General features: G+C 37.5%; 1 protein-coding gene across 1 annotated transcript in view; it reads right to left on the bottom strand.

Annotated features, from left to right (window-relative positions):
• Window positions 1–15,017, bottom strand: part of LOC123533872 (mitogen-activated protein kinase 1-like) — a 52,960-nt gene that overhangs the window by 21,320 nt on the left and 16,623 nt on the right. Inside the window, exons 3-5 of the mRNA XM_045315816.2 lie at window positions 12,206–12,261; window positions 7,455–7,644; window positions 3,451–3,655 (exon numbers count right to left, since the gene is read on the bottom strand). Of these exons, the coding sequence (XP_045171751.1) occupies window positions 3,451–3,655; window positions 7,455–7,644; window positions 12,206–12,261 (451 nt within the window). The remainder of the gene's footprint in view (window positions 1–3,450; window positions 3,656–7,454; window positions 7,645–12,205; window positions 12,262–15,017) is intronic.

Genomic DNA, 15,017 nt, shown 5'->3' on the forward strand with positions numbered 1-15,017 from the left:
CCAGCATGGATCCAGACCAGCCTGCGCATCCGCGCAGTCTGGTCAGGATCCATGCTGTTCGCTAACAGTTTATCCAATTCCAATAGGCTTTAAAAGCGAACAGCATGGAGCCTGACCAGACTGCGCGGATGCGCAGGCTGGTCTGGATCCATGCTGGTCGCAAACCCACTATGTTGGTTTTCTCATGACACGGCTCAAATGTATTAACATTAGAAAAACCTTAACAGAGGTCAAACCAATGTAGTTACAGATCAAATTTGGTGAAGATATATCTACTGTGATGAAGAGTTTCATGCAAAGAAGCTGTTCTGTAGTGAAGCGAAACATTTCAATGTACCTTAACTTAGAAAGTTTCACCAAAGGATTTTACAGACCAAATTCACAAGGACCTTTCAAGTGGTTGACAAGGAAAAGTTGTTTAAAGGCCTTTTTTATTTTAAGCTCAGACAGCCTATAAGAGAGGCCAAGCAGAGCCATCTTAACAAAGTCAAGGATGCTACAGACCAAGTTTGGTGAAGATCCACCAAGTGATTCATGATAAAAATTCATTAAAACTTTGTTCTATTTTCAGCTCAAGTGGCCCCTAAAATAAGCAGTGGAGACCACATCTGAACAGGATTTTAGTCCAAAAAAAAGGATGCTACAGACGCAATCTGGTGAAGATCTATCAAGCTGTTTGTCAGAAGAGATTGTTTAAAGGTTTTCTATTTTTCACTCTGACGGCCCCTAAATGTAGCCAAGCATAACTATTTGAGCCGTGCCATGAGAAAACCAACATAGTGGGTATGCGACCAGCATGGATCCAGACCAGCCTGCGCATCTGCGCAGTCTGGTCAGGCTCCATGCTGTTCGCTTTTAAAGCCTATTGGAATTGGAGAAACTATTAGCAAACAGCATGGATCCTGACCAGACTGCGCGGATGCGCAGGCTGGTCTGGATCAATGCTGGTCGCATACCCACTATGTTGGTTTTCCCGTGGCACGGCTCATTTGAACAAATTTGACAGAGGAACATAAAATGGGTCCTACATAGTTTGGTAAGTATCAATGAGTGGTTCATGAGAATAAGTTGGGCTGTTTTTATTTTTAGCTTTGGCAGCAAAGTCGAATGGTTAGAATAAAATTTAGTCTAAGAGAGGTCCATTTCAATATGCTATTGACCAAGTTTGGTGTTTTTCTGACCAACAGTTTCTATGAAGAATGATGTTTAAATGAAAATGTTAAGAGAAGTCGCGGAACAACACTGGATGCAAGATGGAACATCCACCCTGAATATTTGAAAGTTCATGGAAGTTAAAACATGAGCATCGCCTCGCTCATCTGACTTTTTCTGTCTCTGTATAATAGAAATATTTTCCTACTGGTGTTTTTATGATACTTTCTTAGTCCAAAACAGGCCATACTTCTTGCAATAAGCAGGATGTAGTTATGTTTCTTGCTGTACAGAGTTCACTTTTGATGGTAAACAAGTGTTGCAAGTTTTAATGCAATAGCTTTGATAGTTTATGAGAAATGCTGACCTAAACACAAAACTTAACCAAGAAATCTGATTTTCTAAGTCCAAAAGGGGCCATAATTCTTGCAAAAAGAAATGTCGAGTTATTTTACTTGCTGTGCAGAATCAGCTTTTAATGGCCATTAACTGCTCCAAGTTTTAAAGCAACAGCTTTTGACCATTAAGGAGAAAAGTTGACCTAAACGCAAAACTTAACTACGAAATCTGATATTTTCTTAGTCCAAAAGGGGTCATAATTCTTGCAAAAAGCAGGATGGAGTTACGTTTCTTGCTGTACAGAGTCAGCTTTTGATGGTGAACAAGTGTTGCAAGTTTTAAAGCAATAGCTTTGATAGTTAAAAGTCAAAAGCTGACCTAAACATAAAACTTAACCAGGCAATATTGACGGCGATCAAGTGATAATAACTCATGATTTTCTTTCAAAAAATCAGATGGGCTAAATATGATTTTTGATAAATCCAGAAAACAAGCATGACTTTGACTGCCAGAGATATATTTATTGCCAAGAAACAGAACTCGATAAATCATGATTAAATGGAAATTTCAAGCTAAACTACAAATCAAATTCAATTCGGGCAAATTTTTCTCTAATTATACCCAGGGTGATGAGATTGAGAAATTACTGTTAAACACTTCTAATTAGTGGGAACATTATACTTGCTAATATTTGCAAGTTTTATCATTCATGAACGAACAATTTTCACAGAAAACTTGTCAGTGCTCTCAGTTTATACCCGGTATATCCTTTTTCATTTTCATTTTTCAACAAGAGCTGTCTCCATAGGATGACACATGCCCCCGATGGCACTTTGAATGAATAGTTATGGCCGATGTTAGAGTTTAGGACCTTTGACCTACGGAGCTGGGTCTTGTGCCCGACACGTCGTCTTACTGTGTCACACATTCATGCGTAGTTATTTTAAAATCCATGCATGAATGACAAAGATATGGACCGGACACGCCCATCAATGCATTATAATGAAAAATGACCTTTAACGTCTAAGTGTGACCTTGACCTTTGAGCTACGGACCTGCGTCTTGCGCATGACACATCGTCTTACTGTGGTACACATTCATGCCAAGTTATTTGAAAATCCATCCATGGATGACAAAGATATGGACCGGACATGCCCATCAATGCACTATCCTTTAACGTCTAAGTGTGACCTTGACCTTTGAGCTACGGACCTGGGTCTTGCGCGCAACACGTCGTCTTACTGTGGTACACATTCATGCCAAGTTATTTGAAAATCCATCCATGGATGACAAAGATATGGACGGGACACGCCCATCAATGCACTATCCTTTAAAGTCTAAGTGTGACCTTGACCTTTGAGCTACTGACCTGGGTCTTGCGCGCGACACGTTGTCTTACTGTGGTACACATTCATGCCAAGTTATTTGAAAATCCATCCATCGATGACAAAGATATGGACCGGACACGAAAATTGCGGACAGACTGACAGACCGACAGACTGACGGACCGACAGACGGACAGACGGTTCAAAAACTATATGCCTCCCTTCGGGGGCATAAAAAGAGCTGTCACTAATGGTGACCAATGCCCCTGCAGCGACTTGACCTTTGACCTGGTGACCTTGACCTTTGACCTAGTGACCCCAAAGTCAGTAGGGGTCGTGTACTCAATAAGTACTTTTGAAGGTCCTGGGTGCAGTGGTTCGTGAGTAAAGTGCCTTCATGCAAAAAGTTAACGTTGTGACGAAAGGACATTGTGACGAACGGATGCACAGTTGAAAACATATATGCCTCCCTTCAGAGGCATAAATATTGCAAATTCAACATTTCATGAACTGGCAAAACAAGACATAATAAGAGCAATGTTGGAACTAATGTTCACATGAATTAAGTGCTTTACAGTAATTAAATCAGCTAGTTTAAAATTACACTACAATAAAGCAGAAACCAGAAACTTACAATGCTTCCCAGGAAACAGAGGTCTGTTAGACATCATCTCTGCTAATATACATCCCACAGACCACACGTCTATTGACTTTGTATAGCCTTTGGAGTTAAGCATGATTTCTGGTGCCCGGTACCAACGTGTGGCGACATATTCGGTCAGGAATCCAGTGTGGTCATGATCAGGGTCTGCAACTCTTGCTAAACCAAAATCACAAATCTGGAAATATATTTGAAAATTCTATAGAAATTAAAAAGAACTAAAAATCAGCTAATGAAGACTGCAGATTTTGCATGTCTTCAATCATATCAATGGCATATAAATAAGATAAAAATGCAGTGGAAACTATCGTAGTTTTTCCCACTCATTCTTTGTCATATAAGTAGCTTCAGAGAAGGCTCTGACTGGAAATGACATGAAAACAGAACATCACTTCTTTTAAAACATTATACAGGAAGTATTAGTTCATGCAAGGCTATTTACAGAACTCAAAGTTAATTAATGCTAAAAACTTTGAAAGGAGAATTTGCTTTTGCTCATTTTCTACTACACATCTCTAAGAGACCTAGAAACCCATTGTTATTTTCAGATGTAGCTTAATGTACTAAAACAAAATGCTGGCCATGGGAGCCACTACTGACAATGTGTATCTAAATGTGCCAAAACAAATTGCTGGCCGGGAGCCACTACTGACAAGGTGTAGCTAAATGTGCAAAAACAACTTGCTGGCCATGGGAGCCACTACTGACAATGTGTATCTAAATGTGCAAAAAAAAATGCTGGCCAGGGGAGCCACTTTTGTCAGTAAGGTGTAGCTAAATGTGCAAAAACAAATTGCTGGCCAGGGAATCCTCTATTGTCAGTAAGGTGAAGCTAAATGTGCTAAATCAAAATGCTGACCAGGGAAGCCACTGCTGTCAGTAATGTGTAGCTTAATGTGCCAAAACAAATTGCTGACCAGGGGAACCATTATTGTCAGTAAAGTGTAGCTAAATGTGCTAAAGAAACTTCTAGCCAGGGGAACCATTATTGTCAGTAAGATGTAGCTAAGTGTGCTAAACAAACTGCTGGCCAGGGGAGCCGCTATTGTCAGTAATGTATAGCTAAATGTGCTAAACAAACTGCTGGCCAGGGGAACTGTTGTTGTCAGTAATGTGTAGCTAAATGTGCTAAACAAACTGCTGGCCAGGGGAACCATTGTTGTCAGTAAGGTGTAGCTAAATGAGCTAAACAAACTGCTGGCCAGGGGAACCATTGTTGTCAGTAATGTGTAGCTAAATGTGTTAAACAAACTGCTGGCCAGGGGAACCATTGTTGTCAGTAATGTGTAGCTAAATGTGTTAAACAAACTGCTGGCCAGGGGAACCATTGTTGTCAGTAAGGTGTAGCTAAATGTGCTAAACAAACTACTGGCCAGGGGAACCATCATTGTCAGTAAGGTGTAGCTTAATATGCTAAACAAACTGCTGGCCAGGGGAACCATTATTGTCAGTAAGGTGTAGCTAAATGTGCTAAACAATCTGCTGGCCAGGGGGAACCATTATTGTCAGTAATGAGCAGCTTAATGTGCTAAACAAACTGCTGACCAGGGGAACCACTATTGTCAGTAAGGTGTAGCTTAATGTGCTAAACAAACTGCTGACCAGGGGAACCACTATGATCAGTAATGTGTAGATAAATGTGCTAAACAAACTGCTGAGGGGAAAAAGTGCATCTAAATATGCAAAAACAAACTGTTGGCCTGGGGAGCCAATGGCTCCAAGCCACTGTTGTCAGGAGTAGCTAAATGTGCCAAAATAAAATGCTGGTCAGGGAAACCAATGTTGTCAATGAGGTGTAGATAAATGTGCCAAAATAAAATTCTGGCTTAAGTTGTAGCTAAATGTGCTAAAACAAAATACTGGCTAGGGGAGCCAATGTTGTCAGTAATGTCTAACTAAATGTGCCTAAGCAAACTGCTGGCCAGGGGAACCAATGTTGTCAGTAAGAACTAGCTAAATGTGCCAAAACAAATTGATGGCCGGGAGTCATTATAGTCAATGAGGTGATAAGAAGGGAATTCCCCTTGTACTATAAACAAGCAATTCTCATCATATTCTGATTACCAATACAACTGGCAGCTTATCCAGATAACAGAATATGTGATGTAATTCATTCCAAGTCACTGTGAGATATGGACCTTATGGTAAAGTCTATGAATTTTGTAACACAAACTTGATAAATTTTCAAGTCAGCTATTTGGTTCAATCATATTAATTTATTTCTCTAACTACCTAAACTGGTAAATTGACTAATGACTTACTCCCAGCCAACTTATACAAGATAATTTCTCTAGATCTTCACAAAGTAAATACATAATTTTTTTAAAAACTAAGTGTACCTGGTAACATAAATCTACACAGAAGACATTTTGTACAGACTTTATAAAAGTTACAACAGACTTAAGTGAACAATTACGTAAACTGAATCAAGTAAGCAATAACTGATTCATCAATTACCTAAAATAAATCAATTAAACAAGAATTAATTGATCAATTTAATACCTAACAAGAGCTGTCCGTAAGACAGCCAAGCTCGACTATTCGAAATATTGTCACAGAAGCAGGAAATTATTACCCAAAATGTTAAATATCAAAAGAGTTTTAAGTTCGAAAGGGGACATAATTTGACCAAAATGCATATCAGAGTTATGGGACTTGATGCAATCAACTAGTTTTATAACCCCGAAGAAACATGTTAAGTTTCAATTCAATATCTGCATTAGTTTTGGGGATAGTAACTTGCATGTAAAGCTTTAACCAGAATTTTGTAAGTCCAAAAGAGGGCATAATTTGCTCAAAATATATGTTAAGAGTTATGGAACTTGACCCAGTGAGGTTGGTAATTGACCTAGAAAAAGAACAAATAAGTTTCAAAGCTATATGCCTTTTGGTAATAGCTGTATGTACTTGCATGCAAAACTTTAACCAGGATTTTCTAAGTCCAAAAGGGGGCATAATTTGCCCAAAATACATGTCAGAGTTATGGGACATGCTGCTATCAACTAGTTTTATAACCCTGAAGACACATGTGAAGTTTAAATTTAGTATATGTAGTAGTTTTGGAGATAGTAACTTGCATGTAAAACTTTAACCAGGATTTTCTAAGTCCAAAAGGGGGCATAATTTGCCCAAAATACATGTCAGAGTTATGGGACTTGACCCAGTGAGGTAGGTAATTAATCTAGAAAAAGAAAAAATAAGTTTCAAATCTATATGCCTTTTAGTAATAGCTGTATGTACTTGCACGCAAAACTTTAACCAGAATTTTCTAAGTCCAAAAGGGGGCATAATTTGGCCAAAATGATGGTCAGAGTTATGGGACATGCTGCTATCAACTAGTTTTATATCCCCAAAGACACATGTAAAGTTTCAATTCAATATCTGCATTAGTTTTGGAGATAGTAACTTGCATGTAAAACTTTAACCAGAATTTTATAAGTCCAAAAGGGGGCATAGTTTACTCAAAATACATGTCAGAGTTATGGAACTTGACCCAGTGAGGTTGGTAATTGACCTAGAAAAAGAATAAATAAGTTTCAAAGCTATATGCCTTTAAATGATAGCTGTATGTACTTGCATGCAAAAACTTAACCAAGGTGTGACGCCGACTCCGACTCCGATGCCAGGGTGAGTAGAATAGCTAGACTATTCTTTGAATAGTCGAGCTAAAAACAAGAGCTGCCACTAATAGTGACGAATGCCCCCGCAGCACCTTGACCTTTGACCTGGTGACCCCAAAGTCAATAGGGATCGTGTAGTCAATGAGTACTATCAGCATGTGAAGTTTGAAGGTCCTGAGTGCAGTGGTTAAAAAAGTTAACGTTGTGACGAACAAACTAACAAACGAATGAACTAACGAACGGACAGACAGTTGAAAACTAATATGCCTCCCTTCGGGGGCATAATAAATCAAGTAAGCAAAAATTAACTGATCTATAGTTAAGCAAAATAGATCAATGGAGCATTAAGTGACATACCTTGAGATCGCAAGTTGTGTTGAGGAGCAAGTTGCTAGGCTTGAGATCTCTATGCAGGACATTCGCCGAGTGAATGTATTTGAGCCCTCGTAGAATCTGGTACAGGAAGTAACATACATGATCGTTACTTAATTGTTGAGTCTTCAACAGTTTATACATGTCTGTTTCCATCAAGCATTGTACAATATATCTGATAGAAGTTAAGGATCACAACTCGACAGAGAAGTATTATTTACTCTATGGATATAAAGGTTAAATGAATAATGGTAATTATGTTATTGCTTTCTATACAATGGGACTTGGCAAATGTTATTTCCTCGTTATTAAAACCTTGCCCTAGAAAATTAACAAAACCATGGCAACAGAAAGAAGTAGAGACTTGTTACAGCAGTGACGAATTATACCCCCACAATATGGCCTTGTCACAGAACTAAGCCAATGTCAAAGCCAAACTTGCTTGACCTTTGACCTACTGACCTCAAAATCAATAGAGGTCATGCTGGTCATGATCAACCTCCCTATGAAGTTTAATGATCCTCTTTCCAAGCATTCTCAAGTTATTGTCCCAAAAAGGTTTAAATGTTAAGAGTCACTCTGACCTTTGACCTTTGGAACTCAAAATCAATAGGGGTCATCTGCTGGTCATGACCAACCTACCTATTAAGTTTCATGATCCTCTACCCAAGTGTTCTCAAGTAATTGTCCGAAAAAGGTTTAAATGTTCCAAGTCACTCTGACCTTTGACCTTTGGAACTCAAAATCAATAGGGGTCATCTGCTGGTATGACCCACCTCCTTATTAAGTTTCGTGATCCTAGGCCCAAGCCTTATGAAGTTATTGTCCAAAAACCATTTAAATGTTCCTGGTCACTGTGACCTTGACCTGTGACCTACTGACCTAAAAATCATTAGGGGTCATCTGCTGGTCATGATCAACCTCCCTATCAATTTTCATGATCCTAGGCCCAAGCGTTCTCAAGTAAATATCATCCGAAAACCGTTTGACTGTTTTGTGTCATTGTGACCTTGAGCTTTGACCTACTAACCTCAGTCGAACTTGACCTGTACTTTGTCATGTTACACCTGTGTTAAAAAAATTATGATCCTAGGCCCAAGCGTTCTCTAGTTATCATCCAGAAACCATTTAACTGTTCATGGTCACTGTGACCTTGACCTTTGACCTACTGACCTCAAAGTTGAACTTGACCTGTATTTTCTGATTTACAGCTGTGTACCAAAAATCATTTAAATCTGTCAAGCCTTTCTTGAGTTATTGTCCGGAAACCAAGAAAACCAACAGACAGACCGACCAACAGGCTCACTCCTATATACCCCCCAAACTTCTTGTGGGGGTATAAAAACAGCTACAAAATAATTTGTTAGTAATTTGAATGTAAATGATTTATTTTTAATGGATGCATACATTCTAGAAAACATTATATATGTATTTTATGAATTATACAATACCTTGTTATTACTAATTTACACTGAATACATTTACCCCCTGACCTTCACCTGGGTGAGATATTGCAATGCAGTACAGCAACAATAACAGTAGTAAATGATTTTCTTTAATGTATTTCTTGGGATCTTTTATAATGTTCCACATGCCCGAATGGCAACTGAGTATAATTGTTTGCCAGCCTGTACTCCACTTTTTCCTGCCCCGGGAAAAAGGGCAGTCCTTAAGGTCAAGCCCTGATAAGACATACTGTCTTGTGATGGTGTTCATTTCAGCCAAAGTAAAAATTCTCCAGTCAGAACAAGTAACTGTTTATCACTATAGTTTATAAAAGTTCACGAAACAAGTTATAAAACAACATGGCCTTGACCTTCCAACTGGCCATATGTTTCTTGCACACAACACATCATCTTATTATGGTTGTCTTCTAAATGTGCCAAGTTATTTCAAAATCCATCAAATGAGCAACTGTGACAAACAAGACAATATCAAAGCCCTTGAAGACAGAGAAACGTGACAAATCTTGCATTTAAACATTAATATATAATCTTCCTCTCCTATTACAGTATTGATAAAGATCATACCAGGAGAGAAAGCAGACTTCATCCTCAGCTTTTCTACATTTGAGCCACATCATGAGAAAACCAACATAGTGCATTTGCGACCAGCATGGATCATGACCAGCCTGTGCATCCGTGCAGTCTGGTCAGGATCCATGCTGTTCGCTTTCAAAGCCTGTTAGCAAACAACATGGAATCTGACCAGACTGTGCAAGCAGGTCTGGATCCATGTTGGTCGCAAATGCACTATGTTGGTTTCCTCATGGTGAGGCTCATTTCATCCTATCACTCATTCCTGAGAAAACTTCATTTTGTCTCTATTTCATCATAATTTATATACCTTCCTATCTCCTCAAATTGATGAAACTGATGTTACAATCAGCTTTATATATAAACTTTTAAAAGTTTTATATCAGCATGAACACATTTTGCAGTGAACAAAAATTTGCCTGTATTTCCCTAAATAAAAACCATTCCCCCACCCCCAACTATAAAACATTTTTTAGTCGTCAGTGAATTTCTGCATTATTGTTGGTAAAATATATTAACTCACTACAGTTTTAATTTTAAAGTACAGGTGCACGGCACATGGCCATGACTGAAATGACTACCCGCCCCCCTCTGCAACCTCCAAAAATCCTAATGCACAGTAAATGTATTCCAAAATCTTTTTGACATAACTATAATAGACAGAAGTCATTTTTACGTGCCGAGTATAAAAATTTTGCTGGTCCATAAAATTATTACGATTTATTACAAATTAAATACTGCAATGATAGCAACTTTCACGCAACCGAATCAAACAAGGGACATAATTTGAATTCATTCCAACCAAGAGTTCTCTAACTCGGATATGTAAGAAGAATGTCTTGTGTAAAGTTTCAATCAAAACCACTACACAAAACTTAACCAATTTTTTAAAGTCAGGAAAGGGGGATAATTTGTATTAAATGTAACCAATACAAACCATAATGATTATTTAGGTAGACTTAATGTCCTGGAAGCACTGTGTGAAGTTTCAATCCAATACATGAAGTTGTTCCCGAGATAAGATAGTTAGTTGCATGCAAAACTTAAACTAAAGTGGGAAACGGGCCACAATTTGTATTTCATTCAGCCAAAAGTTATCTAACTTGGTTCTTTCAGTATGTGTGATGACCAAGAAGCCTTGTGTGAAGTTTCAACCCAATACATGCCATGGTTACTGAGACATCAACTTGCATGCAAAACCTGCATAAATGTGTGATTATTAACAGCTATAATAGGGACATTCTGGCTGAGTAGAGCAGTTCTCACTGTTCTTAGAATTTTTAAGCTAAAGGCTTGGAAATCATACCAAAATCATGTTCGGGAGCCGTCTATATATCAAACTGAATTATAAAATAAAGCTGGAATCTCCTAACAAAATGAATGAAATGTACTTTCAGAATTTTATTAAACATAAAATTAATACTGAACATAAATCCTTTACTGGAAAACAAATTGGCTTGCCAAATATATGCTGCTCTCCTCAAGCATGAGCTAGACCATTACAGAAAAAACTTGTATCAGTCTTTGAAATATCCCTAGGAACCCTTAAAAAACCCTAATAGCTGCTGGAGAGACTTTAAACTTTTTTTTACAATATTACTTAATACAAGAAACGATCAACTTTTTTGCCTGCCATAACAAAAGACTGTTCATATATAGCATGCACTGAACATTTTGATTAGAATCTTTTTGTTTATGACATGTAATATCAATAGATGAAAATGAGGATAAATTTCAAGAGAAAGAACGTTTCCATTTATAACATTTAGCAGCCTATTTCTCATTGATTTCTCTAACTGCCGGCCTTATATAGACAAACATCAGAGACAGATATCACTTACATAAATTATATGGCACTGGTGGGAGGTTATTAAACTCCAACCTTTTGATAGTAGGAGTCAATTTATCCACAATTATTTCTTGCTCAACTGCCTCAATATGCCTGCCCTAAAAATTTGCTGTCACTTTATGTAATAAGCGAAGTTTCAATTTTATTAAACATTTATGTCCAGCATTTAAACATTTATGTCCAGCATTTAAACAGCATTTAAACATTTATGTCTAGCATTTTCTGAGGGAAAAAACTGACCTGTTCATTTTGTGTTAACCCTTGTCCGTTTTTGAATTCAGACAGTACCATCAACTGTTAAAAGGTGTGCATACCAAAAAGATACTGACTGAATGGTGAACAGTGTAGGTCATGATCAGACTGCACGGATGTGTAGACTGATCATGATCTGCACTGGTCGCAAAGGCAGAAGCAATCATGTCCAGCATTTCAGAATCAACACCAGTATTCCCGTTATATCCCAGTATTAAGTAAATCAGCATTAACCTGTTCTACACAATCATGTCTCAGAGGTGGAGGATGAATGAGTTCAGATACAGTTATTACGCCTGTTACCAAATCATCCCAAACAATGAATGCCATGCACTGGATCAAACTCACAACCCAACAATCAACATATCTGCACTCTACATAGACAGCTAAGAGAACTTGTTTCTTTATGACAATGCAGGTATCTTTTGCACCAAGGATTGTGGCCTTGAAATAATTTATGATGACATGACAAAAACCTGTTTTGTGTAACAGAAAGGGTTAAAAAAGATGCTGTTTTGCTTGCATGTGGACGTAGGGCTACACAAAATGTTTTCCATTGGAGTTGGATGTAAATTCTAATTAAGTATATAAAAGGATACACATCTTTCATCTCATCTAAGGAATTGGCTTTTATAATATCTTGAATGTTGATAATCTGAAAATAGAAAACAGTAACCATAGTTACAAAAACCACCTTTTTTGCAATTCAAATTTTTTTTCTACATAATGAACTCAAGCGCTTCATTCAAAATATATAAACTTTTATTCACATTATCTTGAATCTAATAGTCAGAGGTTTCTTTTTCTTATATGAACCTGTGATGTATATTTGCATCAATCTGGAAAACCATTGCAGTGATTTGGTAAAACTGATTCAACTATTAGCTACAAATAAACTCCAGATTTCCTCCAATTAGGATTAGGCATGCATAAAAAAAAACATGAATTTTCTGGATACAGAAATAATCTTATTTCTGTTTAAATTAAGCCCATATATAATTTCCATTAGCTGTATCAATCTGGAGCAGAAAGTTCTCTAGGATAAAATATTCATATCAATGTCTACAAAAATTTAAAGCAGACAACATGGCACTAAAAACTGTCTATACAATATGCAAATTTCTATAAAAGTAATAATAATTAGATGCTTTTATAAAAAAATTCAGGTTACATAAACAACCTTGATCTCTTAATCTCTGTTAGTTTTTTATGGTGTTTAAGGTAGTGACACCAGTAAGGTTAGTTTTTTATGGTGTTTAAGGTAGTGACACCATAATCGGTAATTTCAGTTCGAGAACGTATTCTTCATATATATGAAATATCCTCTTTTCCAAAAGTGTACCCCGAAAGACACTACAGTAATGACCGATATACCGAAGCAGAATTAGGAGAATACGTAATGGCACAGACGTTGCAGAGTGTCTCTACTGGTCCTGTACCTTAACTCCTTTTCAATAATGTTCATAATATACAGTAGTGACAGTTAATCTTAAACTAAAGTTCCTGGATTCTGCAAGTAATGAAAATTTTCCATATGAACCGCACCATGAGAAAACCAACATAGTGCATTTGTGACCAGCATGGATCCAGATGAGCCTGCCCATCCGCACAGTCTGGTCAGCATCCATGCTGTTCGCTAATGGTTTCTCTAATTGCAAAAGGCTTTGAAAGCAAACAGCATGGATCCTGACCAGACTGCTAGGATGCACAGGCTGGTCTGGATCCATGCTGGTCACAAATGCACTATGTTGGTTTTCTCATGGTGCGGTTATATCGACCTGAAAAAGAGACTGGAGTAACCCTTCCGCAAAACAGTATCAGTCATGAAACGCACGTGCTTCTTTCCCACCAAAATTATAATTACGTACCCACAACGTAAACTTTTTCGCAAGCATGCACAATCGATCTCATTTTAAATTTACCAAAAGTATTCTAAGATGTTGAACTAGAGGTTCTTACAGTTTTGTACATAGTTTCTTTTTTGCGGTTTAATACTTTTTTTTAGAACGGACAGCAATATTGAAGCAAACCACTTTGTGCACGTGAATAGTTGTTTCTTTTTTATGATGCTTTCTTTAAAAGATTGATTCATATTTGCAACATAATTATTGAAATGTATGAGCAAAGATAGCATTTTACATCTAGGAAAGTATTTTAACAGTTTGACGTAAGTATGTTATTTCGCACTTTGAAAATTTGCTTTTTGCACTCGGCGGCAACATGAAACAAATTTTGTAAGCTTGTCAAAGCAGCAATCATCAGTCATCTAATATATTTTTCACACCTAGAGATGCAAACACACTGACTGATGTAATTATCGGCCAGCGATAGAAATTCAGGGGTCAATTGAAAGTGATAGACGTTCGGGGGTTAATTGAAAGTGCTGATCTGTCACGTGAATGCAGTTTGGGTTAATGTTCTGCAGCTGATCAGAACTTATAAAAACAAGAGGACCATGATGGTCCTGAATCGCTCACCTGTCTCCACATGACCCAATTTTCATGAAGATCCATTGAAAAATATGGCTTCTAGAGGGGTCACAAGATTTTTCTATTATCTGACCTAATGACCTAGTTTTTGAAGGCAAATGACCCAGTTCTGATCTTGACCTAGATATTATCAAGGTGAACATTCTAACCAATTTTCATGAAGATCTCATGAAGAGTATGGCCTCTAGAGAGGCCAAAAGGTTTTTCTGTTTTTATACCTACTGACCTAATTTTGGCAACATGTGACCCAGTTTCAAATTTTATCTAGATATCATCAAGGTGAACATTCAGACAAATTTTCATGAAGATCCATTGATAAAATATGGCCTCTAGAGTGGTCAAAAGGTTTTTCTATATTTAGACCTACTGACCTAGTTTTTGACCACAGTTGACCCAGTTTCGAAACTGACCTAGATATCATCAAGATGAATATTCAGACCAACTTCCATACAGATCCCATGAAAAATATGGCCTCTAGAGAGGTCACAAGGTTTTTTCATTATTTGACCTACTGACCTAGTTTTTGATGGCATGTCACCCAGTTTTGAACTTGACCTAGATGTCATCAAGGTGAACATTCTGACCAATTTTCATGAAGTTCCATTGAAAAGTATGGTCTCTAGAGAGGTCACAAGATTTTTCTATTTTTAGACCTACTGACCTAGTTATTGACCGCAGTTGACCCAGTTTCAAACCTGACCTAGATATCATCAAGATGAACATTCAAACCAACTTTCATACAGATCCCATGAAAAATATGGCCTCTAGAGAGGTCACAAGGTTTTTTCATTATTTGACCTACTGACCTACTTTTTGAAAACACGTGACCCACTTTCGAACTTGGCCTAGATATAATCAAGGTGAACATTCTGACCAATTTTTATGAAGATCTATTCATAAGTATGGCCTCTAGAGAGGTCAC

Source organism: Mercenaria mercenaria, chromosome 12 (assembly GCF_021730395.1).
Source record: "Mercenaria mercenaria strain notata chromosome 12, MADL_Memer_1, whole genome shotgun sequence".
Taxonomy (NCBI): domain Eukaryota; kingdom Metazoa; phylum Mollusca; class Bivalvia; order Venerida; family Veneridae; genus Mercenaria; species Mercenaria mercenaria.